The sequence below is a fragment of the Kogia breviceps genome, chromosome 2 (assembly GCF_026419965.1).
Source record: "Kogia breviceps isolate mKogBre1 chromosome 2, mKogBre1 haplotype 1, whole genome shotgun sequence".
Classification (NCBI taxonomy): domain Eukaryota; kingdom Metazoa; phylum Chordata; class Mammalia; order Artiodactyla; family Physeteridae; genus Kogia; species Kogia breviceps.
Genome location: NC_081311.1, coordinates 128569567 through 128595134, shown reverse-complemented (window position 1 = coordinate 128595134; position 25568 = coordinate 128569567). Strand labels below are relative to the sequence as shown.

The 25568-nt window shown below is 38.9% G+C and overlaps 1 protein-coding gene across 8 annotated transcripts in view; it reads left to right on the top strand.

The window, feature by feature from the left end:
* Positions 1-25568, top strand: part of CCDC148 (coiled-coil domain containing 148) — a 427998-nt gene that overhangs the window by 273423 nt on the left and 129007 nt on the right. For all 8 annotated transcript variants that reach the window (XM_067026094.1, XM_067026092.1, XM_067026091.1 and 5 more), the window contains exon 14: positions 629-769. In XM_067026094.1, the coding sequence (XP_066882195.1) occupies positions 629-769 (141 nt within the window). The remainder of the gene's footprint in view (positions 1-628; positions 770-25568) is intronic.

The window sequence follows — 25568 nt, the reverse complement described above, 5'->3', positions numbered from 1 at the left end:
TAAATGGCATTAAAAATGCCATTTTCTTAATACTAATTCTTGACTTTAGGAATTAACAGGCAGGTGTTATTAATGGTGCATATAATTTACAAAATTAGGGGCTTCTTTTCATTAGGATACAGGTTTGAACAATTTCAATTATCATAAAGGACAAGGGCATTTTGGTTGAAACGACTGCAGTTTTTCAGTGGAAGGGGAAACAATGGTTTTTAACAGTTCCTGGAAATCTAGTTGCCTGGAACAATGAAAACTCAACCATCTTGCTCAATAATGCCAACAACACACATGACTTTACCCATAAATGACATGCTCTAGATTCAGCTTAATCAGATTAAACTTTCTAGAAACGTTCATGGGGCTGTTACCATGGCTGTAGATTGCTAGTGGTTAAAAATGAATGTTTTCTACTTTTGGTTACTTTCAAGGTGGTTGAATATGTGAGTTTTCTATATAAAATTTCCCTTGACTTTGGATCAAAAAGAAATTTTTATCTAAATTTAATCATAACTGTAATTATGTAATCTTTAATAAAATATCTTAACTTTAATGGACATTAACATTAATAATGTTGCCCAGAAACGTTTTGCTTGTATCTTGTTCCAAGTAGCCATGCTTTTTCTTCTTTTAGGTTGCTATCGTCGCTCAATTTGATCCTGTTAGAATGATGTCAGACACAATGGCATCAAAAGCAAGGATGGGTATTGGAATCAAAGAAGAATTTATTCTTCAAAAGCCACTCTTCACATTGAATACATACAATGAACAGCAGGTAATTATGGAAATTAGCACGATTGATGCAAAAGCCATGATGATAGAATTGTAGAAGTGTGTGTTTTGGGTTACAAATTATTTTCAATATTTACATTTAAATACCATCCATATTAGCATAATTTTTATTTATAAATGAGAGCACATAATTACTGAACAATTCTTAATATAAAATAGTTGATAGGTGACCAAAGAACAAAACACTTTATGTGAAAATGTTATCTGTCATTGAAAATTATTTTAATCTAAAAAATAATTTTATAAAATTTTAAAGTTGTGTTAATACTGTGTTTTGTTTAAATATTTATCATATTCAGAATTTTTAAATGCATAAGACAAATCCTATTAAAGAAACAACTAATGATACTGATAAGACAAAGCAGAGGGAAGCTTTCTGAAATTAAAATGAACAGAAGATAATGTATCAGAGCTAATGATGAAACATTTGCTGTGGGAAAAGGTATTAAGAGGTTATTTAACTGTTTCTAGGAACTTCTGAATTATTTTAATCTGTTTCTATAGCTGAGAAAGGATTTTATAAAGTTTTTTTAGATGGATGGATGGAAGAGAAGGAGCCAGGACATATGAATGAATGGATATCACTGAAATTAAGGGAGAAAGTAGTTGTTAACTTTACAAATCTAAGAAAAGCTAAATGCTTATTTAATTATTTAAAAAGCAGGAAACTTCATCCATTCACTCACTGACAAATAAATCCAGTGTGCCTCTTCTATGCACTGCATACTTTGCTAGGGAATAAAAAGATGAACAATTCATATATTAATTGGGCAAATATTTATGGAACATATACCGTATCTGGCACTGAGACTGGTGCCAGGGCTGCATCCTGAGCAAGATAAACTTGCCCTGTGTGGAGGAAGTGAGTAGGGGAGTTGGGTTGGGAAAGAAAGTAGCATGCATGGGAATAACTCCACTAGGGTGAGATCACCTCTGGCTAAGGGCTGCAGCCGCAAGAGGAAGGGAATGAACGGGCAACCCTGAATGGGCAGTCAGAGAAATGGAAAAGGGAAAACTAAGCTCCATCTTAGTTGAGGAATTTTGGCAGCAGTAACAGAAGTCATTCCATATAATTTAAGTTAAAAACAAACAACAGCAAAACTGGATTGGGGGGAAGGGTGGGTGTAGGGAGAGGGATTAATTAGAAAATGCATGGGTATCTCCAAGAAGCCAAAGCGGGGAGGGCATTTGGGCTTACAAAGAATTGAAGTCAGAAGATGAAAAGTTTTCAGCTACCTGGGCTGAGGAAATAAGTGCTTCACCAAGCATAAAAGGGTGAAAAGAGGCCCTTACCGGTATGTGTTCAGTGTAAGGTACATGGTAAGGGTGGGTGCTGGGGGATGAGACTGGAGACATAAATTCCGGTCAGACTGTGAAAAGTATAGTAGATCTTACTTGCTAAGACTTTTGACCTTTGTCCTGTGAGCAGAGGTGAGACTTTGAAGCAGGTGAATTATATAATCAGCTTTATGTTATAGCAGTGTGGAGGTGGAGGTGGAGTCAGGTCCTTTTAAGATGGTGGAGCCCTCATAGAAGTGGCGTGGAGTGGGGGGAGGGTGGCCTGGCAGGGGCATGGATGGATCTGGCTGAGAAGAGGAGGGGAATAAGGAAAGTGAGGGTGATTCTAAACTAGGCAGTGAGTAATATTGAGAAGAGCCTGCATTTTGGATTGAAATCCTCATCCACTATTTACTGGCTGTGTGAACTTGTGTAAGCTATTAACATCTTTATGTCTTGTTTACTTCATCTGTAAAACAATAATTTGTAAGGTTCTTGTGAGGATTAGTATAATAAATGTCAATTGCCTAGAATATTGTCTGGCACCTAGTAGTAATTCAGTAAATTATAATCATTAGGTGGTGCTGCCATTAACCATATAAGAATTCAGAAGAAAAAGCTGACTTAGGGAGAGAGCATTTGTTTTGTTCATATCAGGTTTAGGTTGAAGATATCTAATACACACTTACAAGAAACTGATGGGCTTCCTCTGGGTAGGAGAATTGGGGAAATGGAGGTCAGTATGTGAGGGAGATCTTCATTTCACTTGATATGTATTGAAAAAAACAGAATTATGAAAACATTTTAAAACTCACAGTTCTGGAGCTGGGGGGAAAGAAGGTGAATCCTGGAGATAATGAGGATGTCAACAGCACACAGGTGGAGCATGAATCCTTCAAAGTGGATGAGAGTGACCAGGGAGACTCTTTTGGAGCAAAAGAGGAGAAACCTAGGTCTAAGGCTCAAATACGTTGCTTTTCAGACACAGATCTCAGTGTTATTCCTGACTTATATGCATTGTTGCCCCTAGTCCCTGTATTGATCGGTTGCCAAGTTCTATTGATTCTTCCCTTCATAGTGTTTTGGACAGTTCTCTCTTCCTTGCTACCAGCCAATTTTAGGCATTTATTATTTCATGTCTAGACAATTGTAGTAGACTCTTAAGCACTCTCCCTGCCTCCGTCTCTTCTTTCTCTGCCACCTTAATTTATCCTGAACTTGTAATCAGATGCATCTTCTTATGCAACAGCAATTATTATATTAGTTCCATACTGAAAACAGAAACACAACCTCAGTAGCTCCCCAGACTCCTTGGCATAGCCTTCAAGCCTTTAAAATTCAAGTCCCAGTCTTAGAAGTGTCCTTTTTCAGTGTTCCCCAATGGTACCAAGTACTCTACCCAGATTACCCCGATCCCAACTTAACCTATTTCGTCTCTGAGTTTGCATGTGCCTTTCTTTCTTGATCTCTCTTCCTCCCCCAGCCCCATCCCCAGCTTTATAGAAGAATAAGTTGAACTTTAAAGTTAGCTCAAGTGGTCCTCCTTACCTGAGACCATCCTAGTCTCATTGGCACTAGGAGATGTCTCTCCGTATTCTACTACTCTTGGAGCATCTGTCACATGTTGCCACAGACTGTAGTTATCTGTGTACATTTTTTTACCTCTGTTAGTGTAAGAGCTCCTTGAAGGAGGGGTTGCTTTCAACAGCTTATTATCCCATCCTCTAGGGGGACTTCAAGTTCATGTAAAATGTTTCATTAGCTGAAATCCATACGTGGCCACCTTCTTATCATTGCAAACAGTGTCTGTTGACATTAATATTCATAGAAGGAGGAATAATGTCCAATCAGCTATAAATGAAAAGGGAAATTGAACTACTCATATGTCTATATGCCTTAGAGTCAGATTGATGGAAACATTTTCTAGTTCTGCTTGAAATAGAAATCTGGCCTTGGAAGAAAAGTTCTATTGATTTTGTTTTTCAAGTAGTGGCCATGTGTTTGAACTTAATTTACATATTTCCAAATGATGGAGAAATTAAAATGTCTGTTTAAAGACAGATGTACAAGGTTGTGGTTTAGGTTTATTTTAATCAATGGTGGTATATATTTTATAATTCCAGCTAACAATAAATAACAAATCAATGATCGTACTGAAAGTAAGCTTCTTTTACCCCATCTTTTAATAATTTTAATGTTTTATTTTGACTAATCTAGTATACAATATTCTGTACATCTTATGTTGGAAACCACTGATATACTGGAAAGTGATAATGTCAAAAAGGTTTGGATATTTTCAGTAAGAATAACCAGAATATAGTAATTGTATACACAGAATTTACTGTCATCTAGTCATCTATCCAGCAAAAACAAATTACACGGCTTAGGGATATACAGAACTAAATGATAAAATTTACTTCAATGAAATGCTATTTATTTAAATCATTTTATTTCTACAGATAATTTCTGACCCTAGACTTCGTTTTGAGTTAGCACTTCGAGAAGCTGGACTTCATAAAACATTTTATGCCAAGGAGATATTACCAAAAATCGGTCCTCAAAAACCTCCAAGAAGGGATACAGAGTCTACTGTATTCAAAATCTAGAGTTCATCCTCAAGTCCGGTTATACATAAATAATATTTTTCTTTGAATACATTTATATGGATAACAATTAATACTACTTTCTAAATTTTTTTCAAATATCAGACATAGAAATCATAGCATCTGTTAAAAACAACTTTTTCTTTTATGATTCTTAGACTTTTATGCACTATTTCCAATATCTTTGTTATGTTTATTAGTACTAAATTCTCCAAAGACTATGGAACTTAATTATGACATATATGGAACATATATTATCATTTAGTAAATTGAATTTGGGAGGTTGCATTATGCCATAAAAAGAGCTCAAAATAACCATTTGCAAGAATTACAGTTTATGTTGCTACTACCTACTAATGTTCATTTCTGCTTGTTATTTCAGAATTTGAGTTTTTTAATTATGGAAGTTTCATTATCATTAATACTTCTATTATTTTTCGATTATTATAAGAGGAGACTCAACCTTTCTCTAAATTTAGAAGCCAATTTGGTATACCATGTTTACTGCAAACCAATCATCCAAACAACTTCATTTTGCAAATTAGCCTGTAAGAATAAATTAGAAATTAGAAATAGCATTTCAAGCATAAGGATATCTGTTTTGGCTTGGAAAAATGTATTTGTATGGTTGTTTGGAAGGAATGTTTTAAAATTCAGAATGCTATCAAAATGTCCATGTTATCTATTAAATATCTAGATGATTTTATAAAAAGGAAGTGTTTCAAATAAAACTCAAGCATAATTTTTTACTATTTCTAAACAATCACACAAATACAAGTAGCTGGTGATACACAGCAGGAGGTAGTGTCACTATTTTGAGAACCATAGAGATACTTGTGGTTATGATGAAAATATTAGTTGAGGTTTGGGCAGCAGCCGAGATGCTGGCTATGCCCAGACTCAGACCTTATTAATTTTCTTTGTTTTTAAAAATAGTATTAATAATAGTTACCATTCATTGAGCACAAACTGTGTGCTCAGTACCCCATAGGTACTTTACATATAATGTCTTACTGGACCATCATAACAACCTTATGAGATTGTCATCTGCATTTTACAGATAAGGAAATAGATTCAGGAAGGTAAAATAATATGCCCTAGATCAGTTGTTTGTCAAATTGTGGGTCATTAAATCAATCTAGTGAGTCCTGATCAGTACTTTTTAAATGACACAAAATAAAATAAATCTGAAATCCATGTGTGATTTGGGTTTCATCCCCTCTCAGTTCCACAAGAATTTCTCTTGTTTGGTTACCCTCTTTCTCTCCTGTATCTTCAAGTTCTCCTTCAGCATACATATACACTCGAATAAATTCCACTTAAAAAATCGATCTCCATTAACCCCACATTTTCCGCTAGCTACTAGGCTATTTCTCTGCTCCTCTTCTTAAGTGAACATCTTGAAAATGTTGCCTCTAGATATTTGGTGTCTTGTCACTTTCTAGTTACGATTACTTGTTCTGAGCTAGCTTTGCCCTCACCCTCCTCTGACACTGCTCTTAGCAAGGGCACCAGTAAACTCCATACTGACAAATTTGATGACCATTTTCAGTCTTCATCTTACTGACTTCATAGCAGCCTTTAACTCTGTTGACAACCACCCCATCCTGGAACATGTTCTTCTCTTGGCTTCTGTGACACCAGTCTGCTTTACCTCCTGCTTCTTTAGTCACTCCTCAATCTTCTTGGCTGACGCCTCCATCTCCATTGATCTCTAAGTGATGGAGAGTTCTGGGATTAGACCTTCTAGCTTTCTCTTTCTTTACTGTTGAATCGCCCAAGGGAAGACCCTTAAACACTATATTTTAGTTTTAGTCATAAAATTATGTCTGAGTGTCTTTTAATCTATAGGCTTCCCCCTCCATCCTTGTTTTTTCCCTTGAAATGTATTTGTTTGAAAAAACAAATATATTTACATGTAGAATTTCCTATGTTGGATTTTTTTGACGGTGTCCTCCTGGTGTAGTTTAATATGTTCCTCTGTCCTCTGTTCTTTGTGTGTGCTATAAATTGGTAGTTGAACTTAGAAGCTTTATTAGATTCAGTTTCTTTTTTTTTTTTTCAAAACCACTTAATTTTACTGTTGTGTTCTGTCATCTGAGCATATTTTTTTGAAATTTTAGCTATTACTAATTCTTAATGCCTAGAGCCATTAATTAATTATAGATTACATGCTAGAAATTCTGTAATTCAATCACTCCTTCTTCCTTTATTAGTGGAAACCTTATATAAGGAAAAATTTCCCTCTTCTCTATTTGGTAGAGAAGATAAGAAATGTAAGCTAAGTGTTTGAGCCTTTTTTTTCCCATTAACTTATGAGGTTTGAAAATAATGAGTTGGCTTTCTAACATCATCCAAAGGTGAACAGTTTTGTTGTATCTTTATGAAGTCATAGATTTAAAGGAACTTGATGTTTCAATCTGTTGCAGTATTATCCTTATTGCTCCTCAAATTATCTCCTCCTTGCCCAAAGGAAGTCTTTTCAGTTTGGCTCATGGGTTCTTTAAAGACAACTTAATAGACTTGATGACTTCCTTGGTATTCCAGTTATCTATTGCTTTTTAACAAAACTTAGTGGTTCAAAACTACATTTTTTTTTTTTTTTTTTTTTTTTACTATCTTTCATGGTTTCCTGGGTTGACTGAACTTTGCTGTATGGTTCTTGCTTGGAATTTGTATTAACTTTATATCACTGTTGTAACAAATTACCACAAACTTAGTGGTTTGAACAATACAAATTTCTTATTATTCTGAAGGTTGGAAGTCTGATTTGGGTCCCACTGGGCTAAAATCAAGATGTCAACAGGGCTGCATTCCCATCTGGAGACTCTAGTGGAAAATCTGTTTCTTTGCCTTTTCCAGCTCCTAGAGGCTGCTCACATTCCTCAGCGAAAATGTTAGAATTAGAATATATTACTCATTTACATTATCTCACATTTTACGCACAACAAACAGTCTTAGAATAAAATACCAGTATGATAAAAACATCAAAGTAATGGTACCACCATCCACCACATTATGCAAACCTGAAATCTGGTTGTCATTCATGATGCTATGTGCCCCCTCTCACTTGTAATACCTAATCTGTCAAGACGTATTGCCTTTCTAGTTCCAACACTGGAACCATAGTGCCCATGTTGCATATTTGCCATGATTTTTGGCTTCCTTGCCACACCATTCTCACAGTTGGGGAATACCCCACATTATGCATTCATCTTACAGAGTAGAAGCTAGATACTCAGTTTCCTCAGCCTCTCATGTTATATTATTTGGCAATGAAATGCACCCATTTGATACTTAATTGCTAAGAGAGCTATGTGAGAAAGCAAAAATCCACTTTCTGGTGGTAATGGAAGCTTTCAGCTTGGGGTATAATAGTTGCATAGCTTTTATTTATTTATTTTTACTACAGACATACCTCATTTTATTGTGCTTTGCTTTATAGTGCTTCACAGATATTGTGTTTTTTACAAGTTGCACATTTGTGGCAACCCTGCATTGGGCGCGATTTTTACAACATTTGCTTACTTCGTGTCTCTGTTTCACATCTTGGTAATCCTCGTAATATTTCAAAAATTTTTTATTATTATATTTGTTATGGTGATCTGTGTTCAGTGATCTTTGATATTACTGTTGTAATTGTGTTGGCACCATGCTCATGTAATACGGCAAACTTAATTGATAAACATTGTGTGTGTTCTGACTGCTCCACTGACTTGCTGTTTCCTCATCTGTCTTCCTCTCCTTGGGCATCCCTATTCCAGGTGACACAACAATATTGAAATTAGGCCAGTTAATAACCCTTAGCCTCTAAATGTTCCAGTGAAAGAAGAGTCGCATGTCTCTCACTTTAAATTAAAAACTAGAAGTGATCAAGCTTAGTGAGGAAGGCATGTCGAAAACCAAAGACAGGCTGAGACCTAGGCCCCTTGTGCCAAACAGTTAGCCAAGTTGTGAACACAAAGGAAAGGTTCTTGAAGGAAATTCAAAGTGCTACTCCAATGAACACATGAATGATAAGAAAGTGAAACAGCTTATTGCTGTTATGGAGAAAGTTTGAGTGGTCTGGATAGAAGATCAAACCAGCCACAACATTCCCTTAAGCCAAAGCCTAATCCAAAACATCCATTAACTCTGTGAAGGCTGAGAGAGTTGAGAAGCTGCAGAAGAAAAGTTTGAAGCTAGCAGAGTTTGGTTCATGAGGTTTAAGGGAAGAAGCCCTCTCTGTAACATAAAAGTACAAGGTGAAGCAAGTGCTGATGTAGGAGCCACAGGAAGTTTTCCAGGAGATCTAGCTAAGATAATTAATAAAGATGGTGTTACCAAACTGGGTCAATTTGCCAGATATGCGGCAAGACAAACGCTGAGACACTGAGGTTTACAGACAAGAAAGAGTTTATTCACAAGGCAGCCAAGTGAGGAGATGGGAGAACAAGTCTCACTGGGTTGGGATATTTATGGGGTAAGCAGGATGGTCTCAGGCATGGGGAAAGGTGATTAGAGGTAGGGAAAATGGTGGAGGTAATCAGTGTTCCGTGCAGGTGCATCTGGGCTACATGATTCTGCATATTCAAAATGGAGACACAGCATGATCTGAGGGTGGCATTTTCCAGCCCTCTGACATCAAAAGAGCATTCATTGGACATCTGAGCAGGCCCAGTTTTAGGGTCATAGTTCCATCCAGTCCCCAGCCAGCTCACACTGGATGGGAGCTGACTTCAAATTCCTATAAAACAACTGGGCTGTATGAAGCTAGGAAGGTATGCAGCTTAAGCAAGGAAAAGAGAAAGAAAGAAAAAAAATACTAAAGTGAACTCAATCAATGAAGACAGTTTAAAAGCAAAGAGGTTTTAACAAGATGATCCCTTATCTGTTCTTCTGTAAGACAAGTTCAAGAATTTCTATAGTTATCAGCTTCTGTTAATTCTATGGGGCACAGTTTCAGTGGCTACAATAAATAAGAGATTTTCAGTGTAGGTGAAACAGCCTTCTATTAGAAGAATATGCCTTCTAAGACTTTCATAGCCAGAGAGGACAAGTCAATACCTGGCTGACTCTCTTTAGGGGCTAATGCTGCTGGTGACTTTAAGTTGAAGCCAGTGCTCATTTACCATTTTGAAAATTCTAGGACCCTTGGCTTATGCTCAGTCTACTCTGTCTGTACTCTATAAATGGAACAACAAAGCCTGGACAACAGCACACCTGTTTACAACATGGTTCACTGAATATTAAGCATATTTACAACATATTTACTGAATATTACTGAATATATAAGCCCACTGGTGAGACTTACTGCTCAGAAAAAAAAATGATTCCTTTCAAAATATTTCTGCTCATTGACAATGTCCCTGGGCACTTAAGAGCTCTGATGCAGATGTACGATGAGATTCATGTTGTTTTCATGCCTGCTAACACAGCATCCACTTTGCAACTCATGGATTTTGTAAGGCTATAGGTGCCATAGATAGTGATTCCTCTGATAGATCTGGACAAAGTAAACTGAAAATCTTCTGGAAAGGATTCACCATTCTAGATGCCGTGAAGAACATTTGTGGTTCATGGGAAGGAGTAGGAGTAGGAGTTTGGAAGAAGTTGATTCCAACGTACATCGATGACTTTGAGGGGTTTAAGACTTCAGTGGAGTAAGTAACTGCAGATGTGGTGGAAATTGCAAGAAGACTAGAATTAGAAGTGGTGCCTGAAGATGTATCTGAATCACTGATAAAACTAACAGATGGAGAGTTGCTTGTTATGGATGAGCAAAGAAAGTGGTTTCTTGAGATTGAATCTACTACTGGTAAAGATGCTATGAAGATTGTTGAAATGACGACAAAGGATTTAGAATATTACATAAACTTAGTTAATGAAGCAGCAGCAGGGTTTGAGCAGATTGACTCCCACTTTGAAAGAAGTTGTACTGTGAGTAAAATGCTATCAAACATCACTGCAGGCTACAGAGAAATCCTTTGTGAAAGGAAGAGTTCAGTGATACTGCAAACATCATTGTTGTCCTATTTTAAGAAAGTGCCACAGTCACCCCAACCTTCAGCAACCACCACCCTGCTCAGTCATCAGCCATCAACATCGAGGCAAGACCCTCCACTACAAAAAGATTACGACTCGCTGAAGGCTCAAATGATGGTTAGCATGTTTTAACCATGAAGTATTTTATAATTAAGGTACAAACATGTTTTGAACATAATGCTCTTGCACACATAATAGACTACTACAGTATAGTATAAACATAACTTTTATATACACTGGGAAACCAAAAATTTCGTGTGACTTGCTTTTTTGCAATAGGTGCTTTATTGCAGTGGTCTGGAACCAAGCCTGCAATATCTCCGAGGTATGCCTGCATGTCGTATTTTTTCCAGCTAGCTCTGCCAGCGTGTCATCATCATCATCATCACCTCCTCCTCCTCCTCTTCTCCCTCCTCCTTCTTCTTTTTAAAATTAAGGTATAATTGACATATAACATTAAATTAATTTCAGGTGTACGTGTTTTAATATTTGTATATATTATGAAATGACCACCGCAATAAGTCTAGTCAACATCTATTACCATACTTTTAGTATCTCGCTCTCAGGATAGGTGATGCAAGCAAAGGTGCATGGGACTAGCAGAGCTGCAGTGGGTCTTCAAGGAAGCAGTCTCCTAGTGAGGGTTGAGCATCTTCTCTGGCCCTCCCAGAAATTCTAGGAAGTACCTAACACCCTTTAATAAATTGCTTTCCTATTTCAACTAGCTTAAGTGGGTTTTGCTGTTTGCTACTATGGATGCACTGATACACTGTTCTCGTTTCAGTTCCTCTAATGTACCAACCACAAAATTTCCTCTTTTTTCAGTCTCATGCCCTCTGTAGATAATCCCTCCATCTCAGTAGTCTTTCCTCCCAATTATCATTTTCTCTTTCTCCAAAAAGTAGGATAAAAAGAACATTTACATAGTGTTTTGGGGTTTTTTTTTTTTTTTGAATGTCACATTAGTTGCTGACTGCTGTTTTCCACAGCATTGTTTTCTACTCTATGAAAAGGCCTACTGAAAAATTACTTTCTTCTTTAAAAGTTTAGCCCATTTTCCCATACCCAAAGTCCTATGTAGTTTTTTTATTTTTAAAAATCGTGAAGAGGGTGAAGAAGATTCCTACATCTGGCATATATATAGTTATTCTTTATGGGGACTGCATTTCCTTGGGTTTTATTTTGCCCCCATTAACACAGCTTCATCGTCTCCTTAGCTATGCTAGATTTTAAGTGTAGGACACAGAGGTAAAATATTGTCATTCTGAAGGTAAAAGACATTTTTAAGGAAACCTGGGAAAATTGGAGACCTTTTAAGACCAAGACTTTACCTAGAGAAGTCATGAGGAAAATCTAAGATACAGACTTTTAAAGATCTCAGTCAAATCCCAGAAATGATGAAGTTTGATCTAAGGAGAAAAAAAAAGGTGTGAGAATTCTACTGTTTCTGACATCTGGTTGAGTTGTTTTGGAAAAATGGTTGTATGTTGGCAGATACATTTGAGGATGAACACTTGATAGATTACTGACGAGTGCTGGAGAGGTCCTGAGTAGGAAACTTTTCAGGAACTTAAACATTGAACATTTTGAAACACTGAGTATTTCACTTTGAGACTCAGTGTGGGACTGGATTATAATAATAGAATTCACAAACTCCATGACCCCTTATGGAATCAAGTCTCAATCATTAGGGAGGAGTGTGGCATCAAATCTGTCCTGTTCATATTTTTTAAATCTCTAGGAAGATGTTTTCCAACCCCTACAGTAATTCTTTTTTTATTCTAACAAGTGAATGTGTTCTTGTTCTTTGCTACCTTCCATAGTATTTGAGTTTATTTTTTTACTGCTTAACCTGACTCAGGTTTGCTTATTTAAATTATTTAAATACATGTTTCTAATGTCAATGTAGGCCTTACTAATATTACCAAATACCTTTTTTTTTTTTTTTCTGTCCCTTAGAGAATTTGTTATTTTATATGTGGGAATGTAACTGTGGGGAAAGAGTAGTTGCATTATTTTACTTCTACTTTGCACGTTTTCCCGGACATGTCAGTATTACTTAGCACCACATATGCTTAAAGCTCCTAATATTTATAAACAATTTCAAAAACAATTTGCTTGCATTTGTTTACATTTTATAAATATTGTATTAATCTGAAATAATTACCTTCACATATATTTAAAATAAATGCTGCAAAAAAAGTTGTCCTATTACTATTGACATATTATAAGCTTAGTTTGGAAAGATTATTAAAGGTAATATTTATTTTTAAACTTACTAAAATGAAATAAAACATTACTTGGAAGTAAAAATAACTCACTTGCTAAAGAAAATCCAGCACAATGCAACTTGAAGTTATGTCCATGTGGATTGTGACTCTATTATCTGGAAAGAAAAGATCCAGATAATGTGAAGAAAATATTTTCTCATCCGTGTTTCATATCAATATAACATTGTTACTTAAAATTGACTTAAAAGACCAGCAGAAGCCTCAGAGCTTCTTTATTTTTATGTTTCTAGACAATCTGCTTTTTTACCCTACTTTCTCTGTCCAAATCTATGGCTTAATTCAATTCAACAAATATTTACTGAAATTATGGCTTAAGAGAAAACAGAGTCTCCGCAACCATTAAAAAGAATGAGGATTGTGTTGATGGTTACACAATTCTATGAATATTCTAAAAACCATTGACTTATACACCTTAAATGGGTGAATTATATGGTGTGTGGATTATATCTCTGTAAAGCTGTTACAAAAAAAAAATAGCAAGGAGAGTTACATGGACTAATATGAAAAGAGAACCAAGATATATAGGTGAGGCATGGCGAGCAACAACAGAAAAATACATATAGAATGATCTCATTTAAGTAAAAAGAATAATGCAAATTTTAGAAGGATATATAAGAAACTATCAGCAACTGTTGCTTTTGAGTAATTAGAATAGAAAATTTTGATGGAGTGGTGACCAGGGAAGTTTTACTTTTTTCTTTATATGCTTTTACACTGTTTTAATGTTTACCATGAGCCTGTATTACTTTATAATAATGGTTTTCAATGCTGGGTTATTTTATAGGTTGCTATGTATCAGATGCTGGGGAATGTAGGAGTTCTAGAACCTGCATAAACCATTCACTTTGATGGGCAACATCTAGCGGGGCTTCAAGGTGAATAGGGGTCAGTCAATAAATGCTTGTTGACTCAGTGAATGGATGGATTGAACTATATGATTTTGCCTTTATACGGAATACTCAACCAAGAAATAGTTATCTATAGCTTCTCTGTATAGGATAAATATACATGGTAGAAAGACAAAGTTCAAAACCCCTTGTCTTCCTAAAGCATGCTCAGAATTTGGGGAGATAAAACATCTCACATATTTAGGAAAAAATACAAGTAAAAGGCAGTAGATATGAGAGAACTACAGAGCAAGACAACGTCTTATCCCACTTGCTTCTCTAATGTCTGCGGTCCAACTCCTCAGCTTCTTGGGACATTGGAACAACTTATGTCTTCTCCATTCCTTCTCTGCTCTCCTTTTCTACCTTATGCACAGAGATAAGAAAGAACTAAGAAATGAAAGGAACAGAAAAGGTAGATGGGGTTGGGTGGGTCCAAAGGACTATGTCAAGGAGGAGAAAGAGTTTTAGAGTAGACTTATGGCCTAGCATATAAGTTAAAACATGAAATTGGGACACCATTGCAAATGACTTCTGTGGAGACCATGACCAAGACCACCCTCAGAAAACCTCTGAGGGGAAATGAAAAACCTCCTAGTCCTCTACACACATGTAGATAAAGGAAACTGTATAACCTGTGGTGCAGGCACAGAACAAATGATTGTAGAATATTATGCAACCAGAATATTGAGACCCAGAACTCAAACATTAGGCATGGATAATTATTCAAAGTGTCATGGTTTGTTGAGTGGCTTTACAAGGTAGCAGAAGTTGATATTGGTACCCTTCCAGTAGGGAAGAAAATAAATTTCTGTGAGTCCTTTTGTTCAGACCTGGAAGAATTTTCACTCCTGCAGGCTGCTGACCATCATCCCCTTCTTGGTTTGTCCCCATGACAAAGGAAATGATGCACCATTCAGATATTTCCTTTGTGCTGTTTGTGTACCCACTGAGGCTTGATAAAGCTAGAAATTGGTACCTATTGGTATCTGCAAGTTTCACTTCTGTCATCCTCCAACCTAAGCCCATCCTTCTCTGACACAGGCCTATGGACCCTTGAATAACAGCCTGAGGTGTTTGAACTTTATCATGTTGACAGTATAAATGCTTTATTGGATACAGAAACAAAGATAGTGCTTTTGGAAGGTTAATATGAGAGCAGGGTACACGTTGGATGGAAGCAGGATGAAGACTAAGATTGGGGGAACTCTTTATAATTAGTTAGAATAAATCAGGTGTGAGATGATATGAAAGTGGGGATCAGTGGAGTCTGTGATTCTTATCACTTCAAGAGAAAAACTCAGATCTGAATTCATTAATTCCTTTCCCTCTTGCAAAGTTCCTTTAGATGGGTAGGGGAACAGAGGAAGCCTTGAGCAAGTAGATATGCAAATTAAAATATGCATAACACTCCTGAGCACCAAGGTGTGATAACTGGGCTGGCTCTAGATTTTCTTTTCCTCTTGTCCAAACCAAGTATTTCTGAATCTCAAACAGTACACTTACTGCTCTTCCAGAATCTGTGATCAATTCTGATCCCAAGCACAGGTGATAAGGAAGCCCCCCTCACTCCGCATCAAGCCCTTGAGGCTGCTTCTGTGACCTGCGTATCGTGTTGTTCCAGCACCCAGGGCCTGGTCTGTTGCACCCGTCATCTTGTCTGTGGTTACTTCCCTTTGCTTCCTTGGTGATGGTTTTTCTGCCTATAGTACTTTAGGACCTAGAGGTGGTGTTCTCTGACCAAAACCTGCAGCTGCTCTGATCCCTGCCTTCACACATCTCCTGTTACTAACCAGCTGCCTGGAGTTATGCCCCATCCCATCCCAGCTTGAATCTCTCTTACTCTCTGTTCACTTCAGTTATTGGTTCTTCCACCTTATCTGTCCTTCGTTTTGAATGTGCCATACTCTCCATACTCATTTCCACATGCCAACTATGCTAGCTGGCACCAAAGACCACACCCAGTGAGCCAGCTTCCCAGTTGTCAGGCCCATCTGTAGTTCCTTCCCTCCACATTGAATCTGGGTGACATTGTGACTTCTATAATATAATGGACAGAAGTGATGGCTGTGCCAGTTCTGGCCTAACCAGTAGAAAAGGCTTGGCATCTTCTGCTTCTGTGTTCTCAGAAGCCAGTTGCCTTGTGAGAAGTCTGACTACCCTGATGAAAGATAGGCCACATGGAGAGTCTTGGAGGATGAGGAGCTCTGTAAAGAGATATGCTATGTGGTGGAGCACTAAAGCACCAGATACAGGAGGGAAGAAGTCATCTGGAACATTCCACTACAGTCAAGCCTCCAAATGACTCCAGCCCCAGCTGCCATATGACTACAACCATCTGAGAGACCCCCAGTGAGACCAGCAGAAAACCACCCATCTAAGCCCAGTTAACCCGTGGAATTATGAGAAAGACAGTAAGTTTGTTGTGTAGAAGCAGATATCTGAATCCAAACCTTCAAGTGAGAGATCCTTGACTATATCCAGTCCTTTGCCTGAACTTCTAATAGTAGTTGGGTTGGCCAAAATGTTCATTTAGGTTTTTGTAACATCTTACGGAAAATCCCGAACAAACTTTTTGACCAACCCAACAATTTTTTTTTTAATGTATAACTGAGTTACCTTACTGTACAGCAGATATCAACACAACACTGTACAACTGTACTTCAACAGCAAGAAAAAGAACCCACCAAAAAACCCCTGTAACTATACATCTCAATCCTAGTTATATATATACGTACCGGCAAATAAATGAGAAATAGGCTAGATATTAACAATAGTTGTTTTGGGGTAGTAGAACTCTGGGTGACTTTTTTTTTCCCTTCATCTATTTGTCTAACTGGCCCAAGTTTTCTTTAGTGAGGAAATCTATATAATGAAGGTATGGAATTTTTTTTTTTTTCACATCTTTATTGGAGTATAATTGTTTTACAATAGTGTGTTAGTTTTTCCTTTACAACAAACTGAATCAGTTATACATATACATATGTTCCCATATCTCTTCCCTCTTGCATCACCCTCTCTCCCACCCTCCCTATCCTACCCCTCTAGGTGGTCACAAAGCACAGAGGTGATCTCCCTGTGCTATGCAGCAGCTTCCCACTAGCTATCTAATTTACATTTGATAGTGTATATATGTCCCTGCCACTCTCTCACTTCGTCACAGCCCACCCTTCCCCCTCCCCATATCCTCAAGTCCATGCTCGAGTAAGTCTGTGTTTTATTCCCGTCCTACCACTAACCTCTTCATGACATTTTTTTCCCTTAGAGTCCATATATATGTGTTAGCATACGGTATTTGTTTTTCTCCTTCTGACTTACTTCACTCTGTATGACAGACTCCAGGTCCATCCACCTCATTATAAATAACTCAGTTTCATTTCTTTTTATGGCTGAGTAATATTCCATTGTATATCTGTGCCACATCTTCTTTGTCCATTCATCTGTTGATGGACACTTAGGTTGCTTCCATGTCCTGGCTATTGTAAATAGAGCTGCAATGAACATTTTGGTACATGAGTCTTTCTGAATTATGGTTTTCTCAGGGTATATGCCCAGTAGTGGGATTGCTGGGTCGTATGGTAGGTCTATTTGTAGTTTTTTAAGGAACCTCCATACTGTTCTCCATAGCGGCTGTATCAATTTACATTCCCACCAGCAGTGCAAGAGGGTTCCCTTTTCTCCACACCCTCTCCAGCATTTATTGTTTCTAGAGTTTTTGATGATGGCCAATCTGACCGGTGTGAGATGATATCTCATTGTAGTTTTGATTTGTATTTCTCTAATGATTAATGAGGTTGAGCATTCTTTCATGTGTTTGTTAGCAATCTGAATATCTTCTTTGGAGAAATGTCTATTTAGTTCTTCTGCCCATTTTTGGATTGGGTTGTTTGTTTTTTTGTTATTGAGCTGCATGAGTTGCTTATAAATTTTGGAAATTAATCCTTTTTTTGAGTTTATTTTTGTGTGTGGTGTTAGGGATTGTTCTAATTTCATACTTTTACATGTAGCTGTCCAGTTTTCCCAGCACCACTTATTGAAGAGGCTGTCTTTTCTCCACTGTATATCCTTCCCTCCTTTATCAAAGATAAGGTGACCATATGTGTGTGGGTTTATCTCTGGGCTTTCTATCCTGTTCCATTGATCTATATTTCTGTTTTTGTGCCAGTACCATATTGTCTTGATTACTGTAGCCTTGTAGTAGAGTCTGAAGTCAGGGAGCCTAATTCCTCCAGCTCCATTTCTCGTTCTCAAGATTGCTTTGGCTATTCGGGGTCTTCTGTGTTTCCATACAAATTGTGAAATTTTTTGTTCTAGTTCTGTAAAAAATGCCAGTGGTAATTTGATAGGGATTGCATTGAATCAGTAGATTGCTTTGGGTAGTATAGTCATTTTCACAATGTTGATTCTTCCAATCCAAGAACATGGTATATTTCTCCACCTATTTGTATCATCTTTAATTTCTTTCATCAGTGTCTTATAGTTTTCTGCATACAAGTCTTTTGTCTCCTTAGGTAGGTTTATTCTTTTTTTTTTTTTTTTTTTTTTTTTTTTTTTTTTTTTTTTGCGGTACGCGGGCCTCTCACCGCTGTGGCCTCTCCCGCTGCAGAGCACAGGCTCCGGACGCGCAGGCTCAGCGGCCATGGCTCACGGGCCCAGCCGCTCCGCGGCACATGGGATCCTCCCGGACCGGGGCACGAACCCGCGTCCCCTGCATCAGCAGGCGGACTCTCAACCACTGCGCCACCAGGGAAGCCCGGTAGGTTTATTCTTAGATATTTTATTCTTTTTGTTGCAATGGTAAATGGGAGTGTTTTCTTAATTTCACTCTCAGATTTTTCATCATTAGTGTATAAGAATGCCAGAGATTTCTGTGCATTAATTTTGTATCCTGCAACTTTACCAAATTCATTGATTAGCTCTAGTAGTTTTCTGGTAGCATCCTTAGGATTCTCTATGTATAGTATCATGTCATCTGCAAACAGTGACAGCTTTACTTCTTCTTTTCCTATTTGGATTCCTTTTATTTCCTTTTTTTCTCTGATTGCTGTGGCTAGAACTTCCAAAACTATGTTGAATAAGAGTGGTGAGAGTGGGCAACCTTGTCTTGTTCCTGATCTTAGTGGAAATGGTTTCAGTTTTTCACCATGGAGAACGATGCTAGCTGTGGGTTTGTCATATATGCCCTTTATTATGTTGAGCAATGTTCCTTGTATGCCTACTTTCTGCAAGGTTTTTATCATAAATGAGTGTTGAATTTTGTCAAAAGCTTTCTCTGCATCTATTGAGATGATCATATGTTTTTTCTCCTTCCGTTTGTTGATATGGTGTATCACGTTGATTGATTTGCGTATATTGAAGAATCCTTGCATTCCTGGGATAAACCCCACTTGATCATGGTGTATGATCCTTTTAATGTGCTGTTGGATTCTGTTTGCTAATATTTTGTTGAGGATTTTTGCGTCTATGTTCATCAGTGATATTGGCCTGTAGTTTTCTTTCTTTGTGACGTCTTGGTCTGGTTTTGCTATCAGGGTGATGGTGGCCTCATAGAATGAGTTTGGGAGTGTTCCTCCCTCTGCTAACTGTTGGAAGAGTTTGAGAAGGATAGGTGTTAGCTCTTCTCTAAATGTTTGATAGAATTCGCCTGTGAAGCCATCTGGTTCTGGGCTTTTGTTTGCTGGAAGATTTTTAATCACAGTTTCAATTTCAGTGCTTATGATTGGTCTGTTCATATTTTCTATTTCTTCCTGGTTCAGTCTCGGCAGGTTGTGCATTTCTAAGAATTTGTCCATTTGTTCCAGGTTGTCCATTTTATTGGCATACAGTTGCTTGTAGTAATCTCTAATAATCTTTTGTATTTCTGCAGTGTCAGTTGTTACATCTCCTTTTTCATTTCTAATTCTATTGATTTGATTCTTCTCCATTTTATTCTTGATGAGTCTGGCTAATGGTTTATCAATTTTATTTATCTTCTCAAAGAACCAGCTTTTAGTTTTATTGATCTTTGCTATTGTTTCCTTCATTTCTTTTTTATTTATTTCTGATCTGATCTTTATGATTTCTTTCCTTCTGCTAAATTTGGGGTTTTTTTGTTCTTCTTTCTCTAATTGCTTTAAGTGCAAAGTTAGGTTGTTTATTCGAGATGTTTCCTGTTTCTTAAGGTATGATTGTATTGCTATAAACTTGCCTCTTAGAACTGCTTTTGCTGTATCCCATAGGTTTTGGGTCGTTGTGTCTCCATTGTCATTTGTTTCTAAGTATTTTTTGATTTCCTCTTTGATTTCTTCAGTGATCACTTCGTTATTAAGTAGTGTATTGTTTAGCCTCCATGTGTTTGTATTTTTTAGAGATCTTTTCCTGTAATTGATATCTAGTCTCATAGCGTTGTGGTCGGAAAAGATACTTGATACGATTTCAATTTTCTTAAATTTGCCAAGGCTAGATTTGTGACCCAATATATGATCAATCCTGGAGAATGTTCCATGAGCACTTGAGAAAAATGTGTATTCTGTTGTTTTTGGATGGAATGTTCTATAAATATCAATTAAGTCCATCTTGTGTAATGTATCATTTAAAGCTTGTGTTTCCTTATTTATTTTCATTTTGGATGATCTGTCCATTGGTGAAAGTGGGGTGTTAAAGTCCCCCATTATAATTGTGTTACTGTCGATTTCCCCTTTTAAGGCTGTTAGTATTTGCCTTATGTATTGAGGTGCTCCTATGTTGGGTGCGTAAATATTTACAATTGTAATATCTTCTTCATGGATCGATCCCTTGATCATTATGTAGTGTCCTTCTTTGTCTCTTGTAATAGTCTTTATTTTAAAGTCTATTTTGTCTGATATGAGAATTGCTACTCCAGCTTTCTTCTGATTTCCATTTGCATGGAATATCTTTTTCCATCCCCTTACTTTCAGTCTGTATGTGTCCCTAGGTCTGAAGTGGGTCTCTTGTAGACAGCATATATATGGGTCCTGTTTTTGTATCCATTCAGCCAGTCTGTGTCTTTTGGTGGGAGCATTTAATCCATTTACATTTAAGGTAATTATCAATATGTATGTTCCTATTACCATTTACTTAATTGTTTCGGGTTGTTCTTGTAGGTCTTTTCCTTCTCTTGTGTTTCTTGCCTAGAGAAGTTCCTTTAGGATTTGTTGTAGAGCTGGTTTGGTGGTGCTGAACTCTCTCAGCTTTTGCTTGTCTGTAAAGATTTTAATTTCTCCATCAAATCTGAATGAGATCCTTGCTGGGTAGAGTAATCTTGGTTGTAGGTTTTTTTCCTTCATCACTTTAAATATGTCCTGCCACTCCCTTCTGGCTTGTAGAGTTTCTGCTGAAAGATCAGATGTTAATCTTATGGGGATTCCCTTGTGTGTTATTTGTTGTTTTTCCCTTGCTGCTTTTAATATGTTTTCTTTGTATTTAATTTTTGACAGTTTGATTATTATGTGTCTTGGCATGTTTCTCTTTGGGTTTATCCTGTATGGAACTCTCTGTGCTTCCTGGACTTGATTGACTATTTCCTTTCCTATATTAGGGAAGTTTTCAACTATAATCTCTTCAAATATTTTCTCAGTCCCTTTCTTTTTCTCTTCTTCTTCTGGGACCCCTATAATTCGAATGTTGGTGCGTTTAATGTTGTCCCAGAGGTCTCTGAGACTGTCCTCAGTTCTTTTCATTCTTTTTTCTTTCTTCTGCTCTGCAGTAGTTATTGCCACTATTTTATCTTCCAGGTCACTTATCTGTCCTTTTGCCTCAGTTATTCTGCTATTGATCCCATCTAGAGTATTTTTCATTTCATTTATTGTGTTGCTCATCGTTTCTTGCTTCCTCTTTATTTCTTCTAGGTCCCTGTTAACTGTTTCTTGCAAATTGTCTATTCTATTTCCAAGATTTTGCATCATCTTCACCATCATTATTCTAAATTCTCTTTCAGGTAGATTGGCTATTACCTCTTCATCTGTTAGGTCTGGTGTGTTTTTATCTTGCTCCTTCATCTGTTGTGTGTTTTTCTGTCTTCTCATTTCGCTTATCTTACTGTGTTTGGGGTCTCCTTTTTGCACGCTGCAGGTTCGTAGTTCCTGTTGTTTTTGGTGGCTGTCCCCAGTGGCTAAGGTTGGTTCAGTGGGTTGAGTAGATTCCCTGGTTGGGGGGACTAGTGCCTCTGTTCTGGTGGATGAGGCTGGATCTTGTCTTTCTGGTGGGCAGGTCCTTGTCTGGTGGTGTGTTTGGGAATGTTGGTAACCTTATTATGATTTTAGGCAGCCTCTCTGCTAATGGATGGGGCTGTAGACCTGTATTGCTCTTTGTTGGGGATAGGGTGTCCAGCACTGTTCTTTGCTGGTCCTTGAGTGAAGCTGGGTCTTGGCGTTGAGATGGAGATCTCTGGGAGATTTTCGCCGTCTGATATTACGTGGAGCTGGGAGGTCTCTTGTGGACTAGTGTCTTGAGGTTGGTTCTCCCACCTCAGGGACACCGCCCTGGTGCCTGGCTGGGGCGCCAAGAACCTTTAATCCACACGGCTCAAAATAAAAGGTAGAATAAATAGAAAGGAAAGAAAAGGAAAGAAGGAGGGAGGGAGGGAAGGAAGGAAGAAAGGAAGGAAGAAATGAAGGAAGGAAGCAAGAAAGGAAGGAAGGAAGGTGCAGAGGAAGAAAGGGAGGAAGGAAGAGAGGAAGGGAGGAAAGAAGGGGGGAAGGAAGGAAGAAAGGAGGGAAGGAGGGAAGAAAGGAAGGAAGAAAGGAAGAAAGAAAGGGAGAAGACAGAGTAGTATAAAGTATAGTTATTAAAATAAAAAATAATTATTAAGAAGAAAAATTTCCTTAAAAAAAAAAAAAACAAACAGAAAAATGCGTCGGTCTAACCCTAGGACAAATGGTGAAAGCAAAGCTATACAGACAAAATCTCACACAGCAGCACACACATACACACTCACAAAAAGAAAAAAAGGGGAAAATAATAGTATATCTTGCTCCCAAAGTCCACCTCCTCAACTTGGGATGATTCGTTGTCTATTCAGGTTTTCAACAGATGCAGGGCACTTAAAAGTTGATTGTGGAGCTTTAATCCGCCGCTTCTGAGGCTGCTGGGAGAGACCTCTCCCTCTCCTCTCTGTTCGCACAGCTCCTGGGGTTCAGCTTTGGACTTGGTCCCGCCTCTGCGTGTAGGTTGTCCGAGGGCGACTGCCCTTCGCTCAGACAGGACGATGTTAAAGGAGCAGCTGATTCGGGGGCTCCAGCTCACTCAGGCTGGGGGGAGGGAGTGGCACGGGGGCGGGGCGAATCCACGGTGGCAGAGGCCAACGTGACGCTGCACAGGCCCAAGGCGCGCCGTGCGTTCTCCTGGGGAAGCTGTCCCTGGATCCCGGGACCCCAGCAGTGGCAGACTGCACGGGCTCCCGGGAGGGCCGGTGTGGAGAGTGACCTGTGCTCACACATAGGCCTCTTGGTGGTGGCAGCAGCAACCTTAGCGTCCGACACCCGTCTCTACTGTCTGTGCCGACAGCCGCGGCTCGCGCCCGTTTCTGGAGTTCCTCTACGCGGTGCTCTTAATCCCCTCACCTCACACCCGAGGAAGCAAATAGGCAAGAAAAGGTCTCTTGTCTCTTCGGCAGCTCCGTGCCCGCTTCTGGGGCTCCTTTAAGCGGCGCACTTAATCCCCTCTCGCGCCCAGGAAGCAAAGAGGGAGGAAAAGGTCTCTTGCCTCTTCGGCAGCTCCAGACTTCTCCCGAACTCCCTCCCGGCCAGCCGTGGCGCACTAGCCCCCTTCAAGCTTTCTTCACTCTGCCAACTCCAGACCTTTCCCTGGGATCCGACTGAAGCCCGAGCCTCAGCTCCTGGCCCCGCCCGCCCCGGCGGGCGAGCAGACAAGCCTCTCGGGCTGGTGAGTGCCGGTCGGCACCGATCCTCTGCGGGAATCTCTCCGCTTTGCCCTCCGCACCCCTGTGGCTAAGCTGTCCTCCGCGGCTCCGGAGCTTCCCCCTCCGGCGCCCGCAGTCTCCGCCCGCGAAGGGGCCTCTAGTGTGTGGGAGTCTTTCCTCCTTCACGGCTCCCTCCCACTGGCGTAAGTCCCGTCCCTATTCTTTTGTCCCTGTTTATTCTTTTTTCTTTTGCCCTACCCAGATATGTGGGGAGTTTCTTGCCTTTTTGGAGGTCTGAGGTCTTCTGCCAGCGTTCGGTGGGTGTTCTATAGGAGAAGTTCCACGTGTAGATGTATTTCTGATGTCTCTGTGAGGAGGAAGGAGATCTCCGCGTCTTACTCTTCCACCATCTTTAAGCCGTCTCTGGAATTTTAAATTATGTCACAATTGGGAGTAATTTAAGCAAAACTTGCCTAAGTGTACAGAGTGTGGTGGACTAGAAAAATTTTCAAAGTTCAGGTTGCTGTAAAAGGATTGGTTCTAGAACTTGGTGTTAGATGGGTGGGTTAGCTCAGGAAGAAAGCATAATAAGGGGATATGATGGTTGCACACAACCCTTATTGTCATTCAGTGGGTGGTATTTCCAGGTGTCATGTTGACCACAATCCCACGTGAGCTGGGGAACCCCGGTCTTCTTTTCTGCTCAGGGTTAAACATGGCTAGAGAGTGTGGTTCACACAAGTCACCCACAGAACACACCTGTGACTCTCACAGCTGAATCCAAGTTTTCCTTTTCACCTTTCTGCCCACTTGGCTGGAGCCAGAGGGAAGGGACCAGGAGGAACACAAGACATGGTCTGTGCTCTCAGCTGATCCACATCCGCTGATCATGCCTCCTGACAGCACACAGACGTCCTCACAGTAAACCTCTGGCAACTGATGATATTTCTTTTCCAAATAAGCTCATTGTTCATGGAAGAGACAGGCTTAAACTTGGGAACATTATCATCTGTATAGCTCAGTATTATCTTTAACCCAAACTGAGAGCTTCTGTGTTGGAATATGCAATGGAACACAGGATATCATCTCTGCTCTCATGGAATTCACAGTTTAGCTGCACTGCTGAGATATTTACATATGAAGAAATTACAATATAGGAAGATTATAGATACTAATTTTTTAATAGATCTTTATTGGAGTATAATTACTTCACAATACTGTGCTAGTCTCTGTTGCACAACAAAGCGAATCAGCCATATGCATACACACGTTCCCATATCCCCTCCCTCTTGAGCCTCCCTCCCATCCTCCCTATCCCACCCCTCTAGGTCATCGCAAAGCACTGAGCTGATTTCCCCGTGCTAGCTATTGCTTCCCACCAGCCAACTATTTTACATTGTCTAGTTTCCCCAGCACCACTTATTGAAGATGCTGTCTTTTCTCCATTGTATGTTCTTGCCTCCTTCGTTGGAAATTAGGTGTCCATATGTGCGTGGGTTTATCTCTGGGCATTCTATCTTGTGCCGTTGATCTATATTTCTGTTTTTGTGCCATTACCATACTGTCTCTTTTTTTAACATCTTTATTGGAGTATAATTGCTTTACAGTGGTGTGTTAGTTTCTGCTTTATAACAAAGTGAATCAGTTATCCATATATATATATATCCCCGTATCTCTTCCCTCTTGCATCTCCCTCCCTCCCACCCTATCCCACCCCTCTAGGTGGTCACAAAGCACCGAGCTGATCTCCCTGTGCTATGTGGCTGCTTCCCACTAGCTACAGGTTTTACATTTGGTAGTATACATATGTCCATGCCACTCTCTCACTTAGTTCCAGCTT